Raw genomic sequence first — 21,779 nt, 5'->3', positions numbered from 1 at the left:
TCTCTAATACTTAACCGACTCCAGATCTATAGATCATAATGGTTAAATGATAATTGGTCAGCCAAAAGTCATAGACGAGGCATGAGAACTCTCCACAATTCTCCACGTAGCAATAGTGTGCAAACACAGGCAAACAGGCCATAGACGATTGTTGCAGTTCTGATTCTCCATGCTTAACACTTATCTGTCCACAAGCATGTTGCTTCAAGAAGATCCTATCCAGTGTACAGTCCGTTTCCACTTTGTGCTGCCACACAGGATTAAAAAACTTCTCCGATCTAAGGCTCCTGTCCGTGTTGTCAGAGGCAACAGGTTCCAGACCAGCCACAACCTCACCCGGTAAAATGGTAGCTGCCAGGCAGTAGGACTCCATCAGGGAAGAGCCGGGAAATCTCCGTGACTGAAGGTCCGGTAAGAAAAAAGATGGCGGCCGCTGGGGTCCCAAACCATCGCTCACATGGGGTTCACCGATATCGCCGTCTTTGGTAATCTTGGAAGGGAGGGTAGTAACGGGTAAATAGTCTACTGTTGTGAGCGATGATGTGAAGGCCTCTTGATACTGCTGTAACAGGGAGCCTATCTCCCGCAGCAATGCGATGGGTTCCATGATGCACATTAACCACCGGATCTAGATAGGAACAGATCAGTATCTTAGGGATCCAGCAACTAGGTCTCCACTCACTGTGCTTGCCTTCCTAAGTGCGATATAGGAAGCTAGTGTTCAGGTTCCATAAATCCGAGCAAAAGCTTTGTGGATATGAAGGTTTATATGCTCAGTCGCCTCGTGGCTTCAGAAAGTCACAAAAGTAATGGCTGTAATCTTAATTCTAGTTTTAAAGCTCGGCAGAGCATGCCATAGACCGGTTCCTTCCGTTACATTAGGTATAATCTTAGGATAGTACACTTCTTTTATATGAAAAGCCTTAAAATCTAGAAAGTTTAGCAGGAGCTCTTACTCCATGCTACCTATCCCTTCCACGGTCAGCTCCGCCCCCAGTATTATATTTATTAACCCCTAATCTGCCCCCCACAACGTCGCCGCCAGCTACCTACACTTATTAACCCCTAATCTGCCGTCCGCACGCCGCCGCCAGCTACATTATCCCTATGTACCCCTAATCTGCTGCCCCTAACACCGCCGACCCCTATATTATATTTATTAACCCCTAATCTGCCCCCCACAACGTCGCCTCCACCTGCCTACACTTATTAACCCCTAATCTGCCGAGCGGACCTGAGCGCTACTATAATAAAGTTATTAACCCCTAATCCGCCTCACTAACCCTATAATAAATAGTATTAACCCCTAATCTGCCCTCCCTAACATCGCCGACACCTAACTTCAATTATTAACCCCTAATCTGCCGACCGGAGCTCACCGCTATTCTAATAAATGTATTAACCCCTAAAGCTAAGTCTAACCCTAACACTAACACCCCCCTAAGTTAAATATAATTTAAATCTAACGAAATAAATTAACTCTTATTAAATAAATTATTCCTATTTAAAGCTAAATACTTACCTGTAAAATAAATCCTAATATAGCTACAATATAAATTATAATTATATTATAGCTATTTTAGGATTTATATTTATTTTACAGGTAACTTTGTATTTATTTTAACCAGGTACAATAGCTATTAAATAGTTAAGAACTATTTAATAGCTAAAATAGTTAAAATAATTACAAATTTACCTGTAAAAGAAATCCTAAACTAAGTTACAATTAAAACTAACACTATACTATCAATAAATTAATTAAATAAACTACCTACAATTACCTACAATTAACCTAACACTACACTATCAATAAATTAATTTAATACAATTCCTACAAATAAATACAATTAAATAAACTTGCTAAAGTACAAAAAATAAAAAAGAACTAAGTTACAAAAAATAAAAAAATATCTACAAACATAAGAAAAATATTACAACAATTTTAAACTAATTACACCTACTCTAAGCCCCCTAATAAAACAACAAAGCCCCCCAAAATAAAAAATGCCCTACCCTATTCTAAATTACTAAAGTTAAAAGCTCTTTTACCTTACCAGCCCTGAACAGGGCCCTTTGCGGGGCATGCCCCAAGAAGTTCTGCTCTTTTGCCTGTAAAAAAAAACATACAATACCCAAGCCCCCCAACATTACAATCCACCACCCACATACCCCTAATCTAACCCAAACCCCCCTTAAATAAACCTAACACTAAGCCCCTGAAGATCATCCTACCTTGTCTTCACCATACCAGGTTCACTGATCGGTCCAGAAGAGCTCCTCCGATGTCCTGATCCAAGCCCAAGCGGGGGGCTGAAGAGGTCCATGATCCGGCTGAAGTCTTCATCCAAGCGGGGCAGAAGAGTTCATCCATCCGATTGAAGTCTTCATCCAAGCGGCATCCATCCGGAGCGAAGCGGCAGCATCCTGAAGACCTCCACCGCGGAACATCCATCCTGGCCGACGACTGAACGACGAATGACGGTTCCTTTAAATGACGTCATCCAAGATGGCGTCCCTCGAATTCCGATTGGCTGATAGGATTCTATCAGCCAATCGGAATTAAGGTAGGAATATTCTGATTGGCTGATGGAATCAGCCAATCAGAATCAAGTTCAATCCGATTGGCTGATCCAATCAGCCAATCAGATTGAGCTCGCATTCTATTGGCTGATTGGAACAGCCAATAGAATGCAAGCTCAATCTGATTGGCTGATTGGATCAGCCAATCGGATTGAACTTGATTCTGATTGGCTGATTCCATCAGCCAATCAGAATATTCCTACCTTAATTCCGATTGGCTGATAGAATCCTATCAGCCAATCGGAATTCGAGGGATGCCATCTTGGATGACGTCATTTAAAGGAACCGTCATTCGTCGTTCAGTCGTCGGCCAGGATGGATGTTCCGCGGTGGAGGTCTTCAGGATGCTGCCGCTTCGCTCCGGATGGATGCCGCTTGGATGAAGACTTCAATCGGATGGAAGAACTCTTCTGCCCCGCTTGGATGAAGACTTCAGCCGGATCATGGACCTCTTCAGCCCCCCGCTTGGGCTTGGATCAGGACATCGGAGGAGCTCTTCTGGACCGATCGGTGAACCTGGTATGGTGAAGACAAAGTAGGATGATCTTCAGGGGCTTAGTGTTAGGTTTATTTAAGGGAGGTTTGGGTTAGATTAGGGGTATGTGGGTGGTGGGTTGTAATGTTGGGGGGCTTGGGTATTGTATGTTTTTTTTTACAGGCAAAAGAGCTGAACTTCTTGGGGCATGCCCCGCAAAGGGCCCTGTTCAGGGCTGGTAAGGTAAAAGAGCTTTGAACTGTAGTAATTTAGAATAGGGTAGGGCATTTTTTTATTTTGGGGGGCTTTGTTATTTTATTAGGGGGCTTAGAGTAGGTGTAATTAGTTTAAAATTGTTGTAATACTTTTCTTATGTTTGTAAATATTTTTTTATTTTTTGTAACTTAGTTCTTTTTTATTTTTTGTACTTTAGCTAGTTTATTTAATTGTATTTATTTGTAGCAATTGTATTTAATTAATTTATTGATAGTGTAGTGTTAGGTTAATTGTAGGTAATTGTAGGTAGTTTATTTAATTAATTTATTGATAGTCTAGTGTTAGGTTTATTTGTAACTTAGGTTAGGATTTCTTTTACAGGTAAATTTGTAATTATTTTAACTATTTTAGCTATTAAATAGTTCTTAACTATTTAATAGCTATTGTACCTGGTAAAAATAAATACGAAGTTACCTGTAAAATAAATATAAATCCTAAAATAGCTATAATATAATTATAATTTATATTGTAGCTATATTAGGATTTATTTTACAGGTAAGTATTTAGCTTTAAATAGGAATAATTTATTTAATAAGAGTTAATTCATTTCGTTAGATTTCAATTATATTTAACTTAGGGGGGTGTTAGTATTAGGGTTAGACTTAGCTTTAGGGGTTAATACATTTATTAGAATAGCGGCGAGATTCGGTCGGCAGATTAGGGGTTAATGTTTGAAGTTAGGTGTCGGCAATGTTAGGGAGGGCAGATTAGGGGTTAATACTATTTATGATAGGGTTAGTGAGGCGGATTAGGGGTTAATAACTTTATTATAATAGCGGTGCGGTCCGGTCGGCAGATTAGGGGTTAATAAGTGTAGGCAGGTGGAGGCGACGTTGTGGGGGGCAGATTAGGGGTTAATAAATATAATATAGGGGTCGGCGGTGTTAGGGGCAGCAGATTAGGGGTACATAAGGATAATGTAAGTAGCGGCGGTTTACGGAGCGGCAGATTAGGGGTTAAAAATAATATGCAGGGGTCAACGATAGCGGGGGCGGCAGATTAGGGGTTAATAAGTGTAAGGTTAGGGGTGTTTAGACTCGGGGTACATGTTAGAGTGTTAAGTGCAGACGTCGGAAGGGTTACCGCATAGCAAACAATGGGGCTGCGTTAGGAGCTGAACGCGGCTTTTTTGCAGGTGTTAGGTTTTTTTTCAGCTCAAACAGCCCCATTGTTTCCTATGGGAGAATCGTGCACGAGCACGTTTTTGAGGCTGGCCGCGTCCGTAAGCAACTCTGGTATCGAGAGTTGAAGCTGCGTTAAAAATGCTCTACGCTCCTTTTTTGGAGCCTAACGCAGCCTTTATGTGGACTCTCGATACCAGAGTTATTTTTATGGTGCGGCCAGTAAAACGCGGGCGTTAGTTTTTCGGGTCGTTACCGACAAAACTCCAAATCTAGCCGTCTGTAAATATAAATTATGTTAATATGAAGTTTACATATCTATTAACTCTCTGTAAATATAAATGATGTTAATATGAAGTTTACATATCTATTATACTCTCTGTAAATATAAATTCTGTTAATATGAAATGTACATATCTATTGCACTCTCTGTAAATATAAATGATATTAATATGAAGTTTACATATCTATTGCACGCTCTGTAAATATAAATGATGTTAATATGAAGTTTACATATCTATTACACCCTCTGTAAATATAAATGATGTTAATATAAAGTTTACATATCTATTACACTCTCTGTAAATATAAATGATGTTAATATGAAGTTTACATATCTATTACACTCTCTGTAAATATAAATAATGTTAATATGAAGTTTACATATCTATTACACTCTGTGTAAACATAAATGATGTTAATATGAAGTTTACATATCTATTACATGCTCTGTAAATATAAATGTTAATATGAAGTTTACATATCTATTAGACTTGTGCAGCTTCAAAAAATTCGGTTCGGATCGATTCGGACCGATTCGAATTTCGGTTCGGATCGATTCGAATTCGGAAGAAATCGAATTAATTTGTTTCGGATTCTTTCGGATTCGTGAAAAATTCAGTTCGATTCGGCTCGAATCAATTCGGAATTTCGGAATTTCAGTCAGTGTTAAGTGGGATAGTGTAATACACGGCAAACCGAATCCATCCGAATCTACCGAATAAATTCAAATCGATTCAGATTTATTCGGTAGATTCGGCACTACTGCAATTCGGAAATTCAAATCGATCCGAATCTCCGAATTCGACAAATTTGTCCGAATTTCGATTCGGACCGAATCGAATCGCACAGGTCTAATATCTATTATACTCTCTGTAAATATAAATTATGTTAATATGAAGTTTACATATCTATTACATGCTCTGTAACTATAAATGATGTTAATATGAAGTTTACATATCTATTAACTCTCTGTAAATATAAATGATGTTAATATGAAGTCTACATATCTGTTACACTCTCTGTAAATATAAATTATGTAAATATGAAGTTTACATATCTATTACACTCTCTGTAAATATAAATGATGTCAATATGAAGTTTACATATCTATTATACTCTCTGTAAATATAAATTATGTTAGTATGAAGTTTACAGATCTATTACACCCTCTGTAAATATAAATGATGTCAATATGAAGTTTACATATCTATTATACTCTCTGTAAATATAAATGATGTTAATAGAAAGTTTACATATCTATTAACTCTGTAAATATAAATTCTGTTAATATGAAGTTTACGTATCTATTACATTCTCTGTAAATATAAATGATGTTAATATGAAGTTTACATATCTATTACACTCTCTGTAAATATAAATGATGTTAATATGAAGTTTACATATCTATTACACTCTCTGTAAATATAAATAATGTTAATATGAAGTTTACATATCTATTACACTCTCTGTAAATATAAATGATGTTAATATGAAGTTTACATATCTATTACACTCTCTGTAAATATAAATAATGTTAATATAAAGTTTACATATCTATTACACTCTCTGTAAATATAAATAATGTTAATATAAAGTTTACATATCTATTACACTCTCTGTAAATATAAATGATGTTAATATGAAGTTTACATATCTATTACACTCTCTGTAAATATAAATAATGTTAATATAAAGTTTACATATCTGTTACACTCTCTGTAAATATAAATGATGTTAATATGAAGTTTACATATCTGTTACACTCTCTGTAAATATAAATGATGTTAATATGAAGTTTACATATCTATTACACACTCTGTAAATATAAATGATGTTAATATGAAGTTTACATATCTATTACACCTCTGTAAATATAAATGATGTTAATATGAAGTTTACATATCTATTACACTCTCTGTAAATATAAATGATGTTAATATGAAGTTTACATATCTATTACACTCTGTAAATATAAATGATGTTAATATGAAGTTTACATATCTATTACACTCTCTGTAAATATAAATGATGTTAATATGAAGTTTACATATCTATTACACTCTCTGTAAATATAAATGATGTTAATATGAAGTTTACATATCTATTACACTCTCTGTAAATATAAATGATGTTAATATGAAGTTTACATATCTGTTACACTCTCTGTAAATATAAATGATGTTATTATGAAGTTTAAATATCTGTTACACTCTCTGTAAATATAAATAATGTTAATATGAAGTTTACATATCTATTACACTCTCTGTAAATATAAATGATGAGGCTTGTGATATAACTCACCTGGTCTCCTTACTGCAGGTTTTCCAGAGACGTTGGGATGGCTCTGTAGACTTTCTGCGCGACTGGAATTCCTACAAGACAGGATTTGGCAGCCGTTTAAATGAGTTCTGGTTGGGAAATGACAATATTCACAAGATAACATCAGCTGGTAAAGATTCTTGGTTCTTCCTTTTGTGTACAATAAAAATAATGAAGTATCTAGAGACATTTCTATTTATAAATGTTATAATATGGGGTAGTATGGAAATCATACTCATTATTCTGTTCTTTGTACAAACATAAAGGGATGTGAAACCCACACATTTTCTTTCATGATTCAGACAGAACATACAATAAAAAAAGTTTCCAATTTACTTCTATTATCAAATGTGCTTTGTTCCCATGGTATTCTTTGTTGAAGAGATAAGCAGGTAGGAGTCAGAAACTCTACATGACAGGAAATAGTGCTGCCATCTAGTGTTCTTGCAAAAATTCTTGCAAAATTGCTGCCATATAGTACTTCAGACATATGCACACTCCTGAGATTACGTCCCTGCTTTTCAACAAAAGACACCAAGAGAACAAAACATGTGATAATTATGTTGAGAATTAACTCTACTCCTTACCCTAAGCAGAGGCAGCCCCTGCATTAGCACAATGCCAGAAATAGATTATGTGCTGAGTTTAAAACATGCGACCATCTAATATAACGTTTGTAACAATTAGTTTGCATAGAATTATTTACTTTTTCTCAACAGGTGGTGACCAGAATACAACAATAAACACATTAAAGAGAAGTTCTAGAGTAAACAAGATACTGTATTTGTGTAGAACAAATTCCCTTCCTTCATTAGGTGTTAAAAACTGCAAAAGATTAATTACATAGGGAAAGATGAACTTCTGTGCAACTCCAGCTAGAATACAGCAGATGAGCAAATGAGAAACAGTCGTACGTGCATATCCAATCACTGACTGTGTCCTCATCTGGATATAGCACACCCTTGTGGTCATTTACTAGATTACACGATCTACATTTCTTATTATTATTATTATTATTATTATTAATAAACAAGATCCTGCCATATATAATAAAAAACATTTATTTATAAATTAAACATTGAAGATTAATCACAAATTACATTAATGTAGAAATCCAAATAACTGTCTTCCATTCTACCAAAATTCCTCCATTAAAGGGACAGTCTAGTCCAAAATAAACTTTCACGCACGTGGAGTTACCTAGGAGTCAGGACTGATTGGCTAATATGCAAGTCTCTCAAAAGAACTGAAATAAGGGGGCAGTTTGCAGAGGCTTAGATATAAGATAATCACAGAGATAAAACGTGTATTTGTATAACTGTGTTGGTTATGCAAAACTAGAGAATGGGTGATAAAGGGATTATCTATCTGTTAAAACAATACAAATTCTGGTGTAGACTGTTCTTTTTAAGTCTTCTCAGAGCTAGGGAGTCCAAATGGAAAACATAATGCATTTCTTTTGTCTTCAATAAGAATTTCCTATCACCCCCCCCCCATACGCACACAACATCCTTACCTTTTCTATCATCTGAGTTGTAGTTGACTCATATTTTGCTCCATATTATTTATGGAAAAAAGAGATCAGCCAATATATTTATGAATAGTTTTGACCAACCTTGTGGAGGTTTATAGATGATTGGCATTCACTCAACATATAGTGAAGTTGAGATATCGTTTTTGAATATGACTTCCTGGTTAAGGATTATAGATATATATGTGGTATAGTAATATTGTAATCTTTTAAGAATTTCTATCTAATTTAAACAATTAAGCAAATGGGATTCAGTTTAGTAACAAATATTGACATTAAAATACTGTTTTTTAATACATTGATATGTAAAGAACGTGGTGAATTAAAAAAAATAATATGGGCCCCTGTCTATTTCTATTTTTAAAGTATGGGTCAAAAGGTAAGCCAATTGAGATTTCAGATGCTAGAACAGGTGTGAATGGCTATGAGGGATATGATAGTGAATGATTAATAAAAAAAAAAAAATATATTGGGTTTTACATTTGGACTCCATAGCCACAGAAGTCGATTATTTGATTGGTCCCTTTTCTTCAAAGGAACAAGATTTTCTCTACGGTATATTAATAATATCCCACAGATTTTTGTTAACTTTGTATTTGTTCAATCAGAACTGTACGTGTTTAGATCTAATATCGCGATTGCATTGTACTAACTTTAGACTCTAAAGCCACAGAAGGACTGAGTCTATAATTAATTGGTCCCTTTTCTTTTTAGGAACACGATTTGATTGGTATTTGCTCTTAAGGAACAAGATTTTATGTACGGGATATTAAACTAGGCGGTTTTTTTAACATTGTATATGTATAGTCGCTACAAGTTTACTCTGAATTGTACATGTTTAGATCTGATTTAGCAATCACACTGTACAAAATGTGTTATTTATTAATAACACATTTATTACATTGCGGCCGCACCCATTCAGTACAGTGGGAACTTTCTTTGGTATACTTGTATTATTGCAACTGCACTATACCAAACGTGTTCTAACAGTCATAATTATTTTTGAGATACTGAGTAAGAAACTTCAGTGTTTGTTAACTTCTTAAATGTCTTCAATATAAGATAAAACACGTTATCTATTTGTAGGCGATTGGGAGCTTCGTGTAGATCTTCAGGACTTTGAGAACGCCAAGGCCTATGCTAAATATGCGTCTTTTAAAATCCTGGGAGAGGATGAGAAGTACAAGTTGCTACTTGGAGCCTTCAAGGAGGGGAATGCAGGTGAGTGATAGTTTGCCATACTATGTGAAGTCGCTCTAGAGCAACCTATACTTTTAATGGAGATTGCGACAGCGCTAAATAGTGCTAAATAGCACTCATATTACAGATTACAACTTCGCTAGAATATTTAGGGAGACTTAAAGGGACATGCCACCCACATTTTTTCTTTTATGATTTAGAAAGAGAATGCAATTTTAAACATCTTTCTAATTTACTTATATTATCTAAATTGTTTTATTCTCTTGATATTCTTTGATGAAAAGCATATCTAGATATGCTCACTAGCTGCTGATTGGTTGCTGCACATAGAAGCATCGTGTGATTGGCTCACCATGTGCATTGATTTTTCTTCAAATGAAGCAAAATAAATAATGGAAGTAAATTGCAATGTTGTTTAAATTTCTATTCTCTATCTGAATCATGAAAGAAAGATTTTGGGTTTAGTGGCCCTTTAAATATATATATATATGTGTGTGTGTATATATGTATTTATATATGTGTGTGTGTGTATATATGTATTTATATGTGTGTGTGTGTATATATATATAAAAGGAGATGGGGAAGCAGCACACACCATCATCTCATTCACCTGGTGCACTGCAATAAATTCAATACAAATGTAATCCAGAGCATACACCTGGCTGGTGTGTGTTTTTTTCCAGACATATTACACACACCTTGCCAGGTGTATGCTCTGGATTAGATTTATTTATTTATATATATATATATATATATATATATATATATATATATATATATATATATATATATATATATATATATATATATATATATATATATACAGGGAGTGCAGAATTATTAGGCAAATGAGTATTTTGACCACATCATCCTCTTTATGCATGTTGTCTTACTCCAAGCTGTATAGGCTCGAAAGCCTACTACCAATTAAGCATATTAGGTGATGTGCATCTCTGTAATGAGAAGGGGTGTGGTCTAATGACATCAACACCCTATATCAGGTGTGCATAATTATTAGGCAACTTCCTTTCCTTTGGCAAAATGGGTCAAAAGAAGGACTTGACAGGCTCAGAAAAGTCAAAAATAGTGAGATATCTTGCAGAGGGATGCAGCACTCTTAAAATTGCAAAGCTTCTGAAGCGTGATCATCGAACAATCAAGTGTTTCATTCAAAATAGTCAACAGGGTCGCAAGAAGCGTGTGGAAAAACCAAGGTGCAAAATAACTGCCCATGAACTGAGAAAAGTCAAGCGTGCAGCTGCCAAGATGCCACTTGCCACCAGTTTGGCCATATTTCAGAGCTGCAACATCATTGGAGTGCCCAAAAGCACAAGGTGTGCAATACTCAGAGACATGGCCAAGGTAAGAAAGGCTGAAAGACGACCACCACTGAACAAGACACACAAGCTGAAACGTCAAGACTGGGCCAAGAAATATCTCAAGACTGATTTTTCTAAGGTTTTATGGACTGATGAAATGAGAGTGAGTCTTGATGGGCCAGATGGATGGGCCCGTGGCTGGATTGGTAAAGGAGAGAGAGCTCCAGTCCGACTCAGACGCCAGCAAGGTGGAGGTGGAGTACTGGTTTGGGCTGGTATCATCAAAGATGAGCTTGTGGGGCCTTTTCGGGTTGAGGATGGAGTCAAGCTCAACTCCCAGTCCTACTGCCAGTTTCTGGAAGACGCCTTCTTCAAGCAGTAGTACAGGAAGAAGTCTGCATCCTTCAAGAAAAACATGATTTTCATGCAGGACAATGCTCCATCACACACGTCCAAGTACTCCACAGTGTGGCTGGCAAGAAAGGGTATAACAGAAGAAAATCTAATGACATGGCCTCCTTGTTCACCTGATCTGAACCCCATTGAGAACCTGTGGTCCATCATCAAATGTGAGATTTACAAGGAGGGAAAACAGTACACCTCTCTGAACAGTGTCTGGGAGGCTGTGGTTGCTGCTGCACGCAATGTTGATGGTGAACAGATCAAAACACTGACAGAATCCATGGATGGCAGGCTTTTGAGTGTCCTTGCAAAGAAAGGTGGCTATATTGGTCACTGATTTGTTTTTGCTTTGTTTTTGAATGTCAGAAATGTATATTTGTGAATGTTGAGATGTTATATTGGTTTCACTGGTAAAAATAAATAATTGAAATGGGTATATATTTGTTTTTTGTTAAATTGCCTAATAATTATGCACAGTAATAGTCACCTGCACACACAGATATCCCCCTAAAATAGCTATAACTAAAAACAAACTAAAAACTACTTCCAATACTATTCAGCTTTGATATTAATGAGTTTTTTGGGTTCATTGAGAACATGGTTGTTGTTCAATAATAAAATTAATCCTCAAAAATACAACTTGCCTAATAATTCTGCACTCCCTGTATGTGTGTGTGTGTATATATATATATATATATATATATATATATATATATATATATATATATATATATATATATATATATATGTATTTATGTGTGTGTTTGTATATATACAGTATATATATATATATATATATATATATATATATACAGTATGTGTGTATATATATATATATATATATATATATATATATATATATGTATTTATATGTGTGTGTGTATATATATATATATATGTATTTATATGTGGAAATATGTATTTGCACACATACAGTACATACATATATACACATATAAACACAAGTATACACACACACACATATTAAGACACATATACATACATACACATTGGAGCCCTTTCCATTCAAATACTTTGCTATATATCATATCAATTTTTAACCCTTTTAAAACCTTTTTTAAAAAGAGTTCAAATATATATACTTTTGAACCCTTTCCAGTAAAATAACTTAAAACATTCAATATAATTTTTAATCGTTTTTTAATAGAAATACTTTAAATTCCTGTTCTTTTTTTAACTTTTAAATAGATATATATATATTATTCTTTATTTATAAAGCGCCAACAGATTCCGCAGCGCTGCCCATGGGTACAAGGATAACAGTATAATGTAGAAACAATCTGACAAAATTTTACAGAAAAAAAAAACAGGGGGAATTGAGGGCCCTATTCCCGCGGGAACTTGCAATCTAGATGGGTAGGATGGGAAACAGGAGGTGGGGACAGCAAAGGTTAGAATGATATATCTATGCCTGAGGATTGTGGATTTTACAGTCCTGAAAACTGAAAGAGCTCATGGCTGCTGTGCAAGCCTAACCCTGCCACACATCTGTCCCTAATTTGTTGTTTGTTATTTTATCATTGTTGCTGAAAATGGAGAGTTTGTTAACAGGATGATGGTGGAAAGCACTGTCTTTTTCAGAATCAAATCCTCCTTCAAGTAAGGAAAGTAGTGGGTGGAGTTTGACCAATAAAAACAATTGCAGAAAACAATCTTTTAATTTTTTGGTAGATGTCTGAAAAATGTTCTACAAGGTGTTAAACGTCCCTTTAACTGAAAATACATATTATATCAAACTTCTCCCAGTAACTTGCAGTTTGTCCTCTTAATTCATTTACTTCAGCATTAAAAATATATTATGTTCTCCCTCTCTAAATGGTTTTATATTTGTAATAAAAATGTATTATGTTCTCCCTCTCTAAATGGTTTTATATTTGTAATAAAAATATATTATGTTCTCCCTCTCTAAATGGTTTTATATTTGTAATAAAAATGTATTATGTTCTCCCTCTCTAAATGGTTTTATATTTGTAATAAAAATATATTGTGTTCTCCCTCTCTAAATGGTTTTATATTTGTAATAAAAATGTATTATGTTCTCCCTCTCTAAATGGTTTTATATTTGTAATAAAAATATATTATGTTCTCCGTATTTTATACATCCTACAGACAGTCCCCATAGCTCTCCCAAAAAATTACTGTATTGATTTCCAGAGGATGATTAATGCCTTCATCTGGAACGGGAAAAACCCCCAGATAAACATAACTACAGTATATATGCCAAAAAAAAAGGAAGGATGGGAGTACCGAATATCAAGAACTATTCTAGAGCAATAGCACTACAGAGAGTAATAGATTGGCATACAAATAAAAACAATAAAGCATGGGTAGCATTAGAAACGGATTTAATCCAATTTCAAACAATTAGCAATTTATGCTGGATAACGGCAGAAAGCAGACCCCCAGGCATAGGAGACTACCCTCTGATCCAACATATAATAACACAATGGGATAAGATAATAGCTACATATCCCAACATATCGACATTTCCATCGCCACTACTACCAATAGATAATAACTATGCTATAACATAAAACAGATGCAAGATACGACCCCGCTAGTAAATTTCCTCGAACAAGGCAAATTGAAGCCTAAGGAAAATCTTACAAATATAGCAGGGGGATCATATTCAAAATGGCTAAAATATCTTCAATTAAAAAAAAAAATATATATATATATATATATATATATATATTATGTTCTCCCTCTCTAAATGGTTTTATATTTGTAATAAAAATGTATTATGTTCTCCCTCTCTAAATGGTTTTATATTTGTAATAAAAATATATTATGTTCTCCCTCTCTAAATGGTTTTATATTTGTAATAAAAATATATTATGTTCTCCCTCTCTAAATGGTTTTATATTTGTAATAAAAATATATTATGTTCTCCCTCTCTAAATGGTTTTATATTTGTAATAAAAATGTATTTTGTCATTTTCCCAGGAGATTCCCTGAATCATCACAATAATATGCAGTTCAGCACCATGGACCAAGACAACGATGTCTATGCAGAAGGAAGCTGTGCCACAATGTACAAAGGAGCCTGGTGGCATGGAAGTTGTCACAATTCAAACCTAAATGGGTTGTATCATCTGGGACAACATAGCAGCTATGCCGATGGCATAAACTGGAGCGGTGCCAAAGGATACTACTACTCTTATAAACATTCTGAAATGAAAATCCGGCCAATAACAGAAATGAGGAAGTAGAGAAACGTGAGAACAAAACAAGTTGGGTTCGGGCATAAGTTATATTTTCTTTCATAAAGGGGGTGCTTACTGATCTACTGGCAGTCTGGTCTCCTAAGCAGTAACCCCATGTATTGAGTTCTTCAAGATTTTATTTCCTTAAATATGATGCTTCTACACCTTACACACACGCAAATATATATATGAATTAAACTGACTTTCAAACAAGCATCAGATCAGAAGTAGCCATGTTCTACTCATTGTGAATATCTCCTATTCCATTATGACAATTGTTCAAGTATATTTAGAGCAAAAAACATCTACTTGGTTATGTTAATGCAACATTGCAATTTGATTGGTGTTGGTATCTTGTCTAAAGATGATATTATTGGAGTTAGGGGCATAAAAGTGAATTTCAAAGTCCCAGAAACTCATTTAAACTCCCATTACAAATGCTTATATATACATAAAGGCTTAATGTAACGTTTTAACAGATTTTCTTCTGTATTTGACCCATTGAGAATTCTCAAAAAGCCTGCATCCAGAACCATCTTATACATCTTCCTAGTGTAGGTGATGTCACATGTGTAAAGTTTCTTTGGCATAATTTCCCTTGTATTTAACCTTCTACAGTATATCTTTTTTAATATAGCATTTTTTTGGTCCTTATTTTCTCAAACCAAAGATAGTTCAAAACAATAAATAATGAACAAAACAATACAGGAGTGTTGAGTCACAAAATATTAAGTTCAATTACAGCCACAATAGTAAGTAGAAAAGTGAGAAAGACATGTCATAAACCCAAACAACAGTAAAGGAGAAAGGAAATTATTGCTGCTAATATTTTAATTTGGAAAGATGTGGTATGAGAATGTATACCCAGAATATGAAACTAATAAAGTATTATCAAATTTATTTTAAAAATAATTGTATGTTTGACAAAAAAACAACACCAATACAATAGTAATAATTGGCTGGATAACTGATTTTAATTTATGGATGATGAGATGCATTTACAATGTGTCATATGATCCAGCTACCCAATAGGCAGATTCTTCTTCTTAGGATTTGATAGGATTACAGTTTGATCACATGATCACTAGGTGGAGTCATTTATTCTCAAGTTCATTAGATCCCTCAGCATAGACCCAATGATGCCTACTGATAGGTGACAGATCTGGGTGTGTGCATTTAGACTGAATTTGATTGGGTGATATAGCCTATATAAAGAGCAGCATAGGTCAAGGATACCCTTGAATCATGCATCAGATGTGAGTCTCTCCATTCTTTCCACTGTCATTACCTCATGAATGGAGTTTATGTGCATTTTATGATTTAATTGGAGATAATGTGATTACTGCTATATCTGTCAGATATAGTGTTAGACCCACCTTGCAATAATAGAGAAACTTTGAAGGGAAAGCATCACAAGTAGGATGTCCATGCAGTATCTATTTGGAGGTATTTGAGCTGTGATTAATAGACTTCCCTTTCAGATGTATTTTAATGACAGATCCCTACCTGTTCCCTCCCAACAGGTAGGTACTACATCAACAGGGTACGCTAAGCAAAGTACCTTGTGACTTAATAACTATGTCCTATAGGCTTAAGGGGTTATAAGGGACATAAAACCAAAAAAGTTTTCATTCATGATTTAGATAGAGCATACAATTTTAAACAACTTTCCAATTGATTTCTATTATATAATTTGCTTAATTCTCTTGGAATCATTTGTTGAAGAAGCAGCAATGCACTACTGAGAGCTTGCTGAACACATTGGGTGAGCCAATAATAGGAATCATATATGTTCAGCCACCAATCAGCAGCTCCTGAGCCTACCTAGGTATGATTTTCAATAATGGATACCAAGAGATCAAAACAAATTAGATAATAGAAGTACATTGGAAAGTTGTTTAAAATCATATGCTCTATATGAATAATAAAATGGGCTTCATGTTCCTTTAAAGATGATTGTTGGGCACATCCCTGTGACTTTCTGACACTCTGGGGTAGATTTATAAAGCAGTGGTCATAAGACCTCTGTTTCTTAACTTAACTCATCTGCTACCTCCGTCCAACATGTGATAAATCTACCCCTCTGTCCGACACGTGTTAAATCTACACCTCTGTCCGTCACGTGATAAATCTACACCTCTGTCCGACACGTGATAAATCTACCCCTCTGTCTGACACGTGATAAATCTACCCCTCTGTCTGACACGTGATAAATCTACCCCTCTGTCTGACATGTGATAAATCTACCCCTCTGTCTGACACGTGATAAATCTACCCCTCTGTCTGACACGTGATAAATCTACCCCTCCGTCCGACACGTGATAAATCTACCCCTCTGTCCGACACGTGATAAACCTACCTCTCCATCCGACACGTGATAAATCTACCCCTCTGTCTGACACGTGATAAATCTACCCCTCTGTCCAACACGTGATAAATCTACCCCTCTGTCTGACATGTGATAAATCTACCCCTCTGTCTGACACGTGATAAATCTACCCCTCTATCTGACATGTGATAAATCTACCCCTCTATCTGACATGTGATAAATCTACCACTCTGTCTGACACATGATAAATCTACCCCTCTGTCCGACACATGATAAATCTACCCCTCTGTCTGACATGTGATAAATCTACCCCTCTGTCCGACACATGATAAATCTACCCCTCTGTCTGACATGTGATAAATCTACCCCTCTATCTGACATGTGATAAATCTACCCCTCTATCTGACATGTGATAAATCTACCACTCTGTCTGACACATGATAAATCTACCCCTCTGTCCGACACATGATAAATCTACCCCTCTGTCTGACATGTGATAAATCTACCCCTCTGTCTGACATGTGATAAATCTACCCCTCTATCTAACATGTGATAAATCTACCCCTCTATCTGACATGTGATAAATCTACCACTCTGTCTGACACATGATAAATCTACCCCTCTGTCTGACATGTGATAAATCTACCCCTCTGTCTGACATGTGATAAATCTACCCCTCTGTCTGACATGTGATAAATCTACCCCTCTGTCTGACATGTGATAAATCTACCCCTCTGTCTGACACGTGATAAATCTACCCCTCTGTCCGACACGTGCTAAATCTACCCCTCTGTCCGACACGTGATAAATCTACCCCTCTGTCTGACATGTGATCAATCTACCCCTCTGTCCGACACGTGATAAATCTACACCTCTGTCTGACACGTGATAAATCTACCCCTCTGTCTGACACATGATAAATCTACCCCTCTGTCCGACACGTGATAAATCTACACCTCTCTCCGACACGTGATAAATCTACCCCTCTGTCCGACACGTGATAAATCTACCCCTCTGTCTGACACGTGATAAATCTACCCCTCTGTCTGACATGTGATAAATCTACCCCTCTATCTGACATGTGAAAAATCAACCACTCTGTCTGACATGTGATAAATCTACCCCTCTGTCTGACACATGATAAATCTACCCCTCTGTCTGACATGTGATAAATCTACCACTCTGTCTGACACATGATAAATCTACCCCTCTGTCTGACATGTGATAAATCTACCACTCTGTCTGACACGTGATAAATCTACCCCTCTGTCCGACACATGATAAATCTACCCCTCTGTCTGACACGTGATAAATCTACCACTCTGTCTGACATGTGATAAATCTACCACTCTGTCTGACACGTGAAAAATCTACCCCTCTGTCTGACACGTCATAAATCTACCCCTCTGTCTGACATGTGATAAATCTACACCTCTGTCTGACATGTGATAAATCTACCCCTCTGTCTGACACGTGATAAATCTACCCCTCTGTCTGACATGTGATAAATCTACCCCTCTGTCTGACATGTGATAAATCTACACCTCTGTCCGACACGTGATAAATCTACCCCTCTGTCCGACACGTGATAAATCTACCCCTCTGTCTGACATGTGATAAATCTACCCCTCTGTCTGACATGTGATAAATCTACCCCTCTGTCTGACACATGATAAATCTACCCCTCTGTCTGACACGTGATAAATCTACTCCTCTGTCTGAACCGTGATAAATCTACCCCTCTGTCCGACACATGATAAATCTACCCCTCTGTCCGACACGTGATAAATCTACCCCTCTGTCCGACACGTGATAAATCTACCCCTCTGTCCGACACGTGATAAATCTACCCCTCTGTCTGACACGTGATAAATCTACCCCTCTGTCTGACACGTGATAAATCTAACCCTCCGTCTGACACGTGAAAAATCTACCCCTCTGCCTGAACCGTGATAAATCTACCCCTCTGTCCGACACGTGATAAATCTACCCCTCTGTCTGACACATGATAAATCTACCCCTCTGTCCGACACATGATAAATCTACCCCTCTGCCTGAACCATGATAAATCTACCCCTCTGTCCGACACGTGATAAATCTACCCCTCTGTCCGATACGTGATAAATCTACCCCTCTATCTGACACGTGATAAATCTACCCCTCTGTCTGACACGTGATAAATCTGCCCCTCTATCTGACACGTGATAAATCTACCCCTCTGTCTGAAATGTCACAATATGGGATCTACTGAATATTTACATTATCCAGTTCTGGATTATGATATTAAAACACAAGAAAGAAATGAAAGGACAAAAGCTGATGTACCCCATACCCTATTATACATTTAAAAAAAATCTTTCTTATAGAGCCCTGGATTCTGTGAATGGCTAAAACAAGCCCTTTGGCAAACTTTATTAAAATACAAAAACATTAAAACTGTTTGTATTTCTTTGTGGCATCCGGAGCAGCACTGAGACATTAGCACAATGTTTGTTTGCTGGAATCCTATTTACAGCGTTGCAGCACTGAGACATTAGCACAATGTTTGTTTGCTGGAATCCTATTTACAGCATTGCTGCACTGAGACATTAGCACAATTTTTGTTTGCTGGAATCCTATTTACAGCGTTGCTGCACTGAGACATTAGCACAATGTTTGTTTGCTGGAATCCTATTTACAGCGTTGCTGCACTGAGACATTAGCACAATGTTTGTTTGCTGGAATCCTATTTACAGCGTTGCTGCACTGAGACATTAGCACAATTTTTGTTTGCTGGAATCCTATTTACAGCGTTGCAGCACTGAGACATTAGCACAATGTTTGTTTGCTGGAATCCTATTTACAGTGTTGCTGCACTGAGACATTAGCACAATGTTTGTTTGCTGGAATCCTATTTACAGCGTTGCTGCACTGAGACATTAGCACAATGTTTGTTTGCTGGAATCCTATTTACAGCGTTGCTGCACTGAGACATTAGCACAATGTTTGTTTGCTGGAATCCTATTTACAGCGTTGCTGCACTGAGACATTAGCACAATGTTTGTTTGCTGGAATCCTATTTACTGCGTTGCTGCACTGAGACATTAGCACAATGTTTGTTTGCTGGAATCCTATTTACAGCGTTGCAGCACTGAGACATTAGCACAATGTTTGTTTGCTGGAATCCTATTTACAGCGTTGCTGCACTGAGACATTAGCACAATGTTTGTTTGCTGGAATCCTATTTACAGCGTTGCTGCACTGAGACATTAGCACAATGTTTGTTTGCTGGAATCCTATTTACAGCGTTGCTGCACTGAGACATTAGCACAATGTTTGTTTGCTGGAATCCTATTTACAGCGTTGCAGCACTGAGACATCAGCACAATGTTTGTTTGCTGGAATCCTATTTACAGCGTTGCAGCACTGAGACATTAGCACAATGTTTGTTTGCTGGAATCCTATTTACAGCGTTGCTGCACTGAGACTTTAGCACAATGTTTGTTTGCTGGAATCCTATTTACAGCGTTGCTCACTGAGACATGAGCACAATGTTTGTTTGCTGGAATCCTATTTACAGCGTTGCTGCACTGAGACATTAGCACAATGTTTGTTTGCTGGAATCCTATTTACAGCGTTGCTGCACTGAGACATCAGCACAATGTTTGTTTGCTGGAATCCTATTTACAGCGTTGCTGCACTGAGACATCAGCACAATGTTTGTTTGCTGGAATCCTATTTACAGCGTTGCAGCACTGAGACATTAGCACAATGTTTGTTTGCTGGAATCCTATTTACAGCGTTGCTGCACTGAGACATTAGCACAATGTTTGTTTGCTGGAATCCTATTTACAGCGTTGCAGCACTGAGACATTAGCACAATGTTTGCTGGAATCCTATTTACAGCGTTGCAGCACTGAGACATTAGCACAATGTTTGTTTGCTGGAATCCTATTTACAGCGTTGCTGCACTGAGACATGAGCACAATGTTTGTTTGCTGGAATCCTATTTACAGCGTTGCAGCACTGAGACATTAGCACAATGTTTGTTTGCTGGAATCCTATTTACAGCGTTGCAGCACTGAGACATTAGCACAATGTTTGTTTGCTGGAATCCTATTTACAGCGTTGCTGCACTGAGACATTAGCACAATGTTTGTTTGCTAGAATCCTATTTACAGCGTTGCTGCACTGAGACATTAGCACAATGTTTGTTTGCTGGAATCCTATTTACAGCGTTGCTGCACTGAGACATTAGCACAATGTTTGTTTGCTGGAATCCTATTTACAGTGTTGCAGCACTGAGACATGAGCACAATGTTTGTTTGCTGGAATCCTATTTACAGCCTTGCTGCACTGAGACTTTAGCACAATGTTTGTTTGCTGGAATCCTATTTACAGCGTTGCTGCACTGAGACATTAGCACAATGTTTGTTTGCTGGAATCCTATTTACAGCGTTGCTGCACTGAGACGTTAGCACAATGTTTGTTTGCTGGAATCCTATTTACAGCGTTGCTGCACTGAGACATGAGCACAATGTTTGTTTGCTGGAATCCTATTTACAGCGTTGCTGCACTGAGACATGAGCACAATGTTTGTTTGCTGGAATCCTATTTACAGCGTTGCTGCACTGAGACATCAGCACAATGTTTGTTTGCTGGAATCCTATTTAAAGCGTTGCTGCACTGAGACATTAGCACAATGTTTGTTTGCTGGAATCCTATTTACAGCGTTGCTG

General features: G+C 36.6%; 1 protein-coding gene across 2 annotated transcripts in view; it reads left to right on the top strand.

The window, feature by feature from the left end:
• LOC128642846 (ficolin-1-like) overlaps window positions 1–15,644 on the top strand; it is a 54,460-nt gene extending 38,816 nt beyond the window's left edge. For both annotated transcript variants that reach the window (XM_053695688.1, XM_053695687.1), the window contains 3 exons: window positions 7,054–7,183; window positions 9,671–9,805; window positions 14,473–15,644. In XM_053695688.1, the coding sequence (XP_053551663.1) occupies window positions 7,054–7,183; window positions 9,671–9,805; window positions 14,473–14,738 (531 nt within the window). In that variant the 3' untranslated portion in view covers window positions 14,739–15,644. The remainder of the gene's footprint in view (window positions 1–7,053; window positions 7,184–9,670; window positions 9,806–14,472) is intronic.
• The last annotated feature ends 6,135 nt before the right edge of the window (window positions 15,645–21,779 follow it).

The sequence above is a fragment of the Bombina bombina genome, chromosome 12 (genome assembly GCF_027579735.1).
Source record: "Bombina bombina isolate aBomBom1 chromosome 12, aBomBom1.pri, whole genome shotgun sequence".
Lineage (NCBI taxonomy): Eukaryota > Metazoa > Chordata > Amphibia > Anura > Bombinatoridae > Bombina > Bombina bombina.
This window is presented reverse-complemented; position numbering and strand designations above follow the sequence as displayed.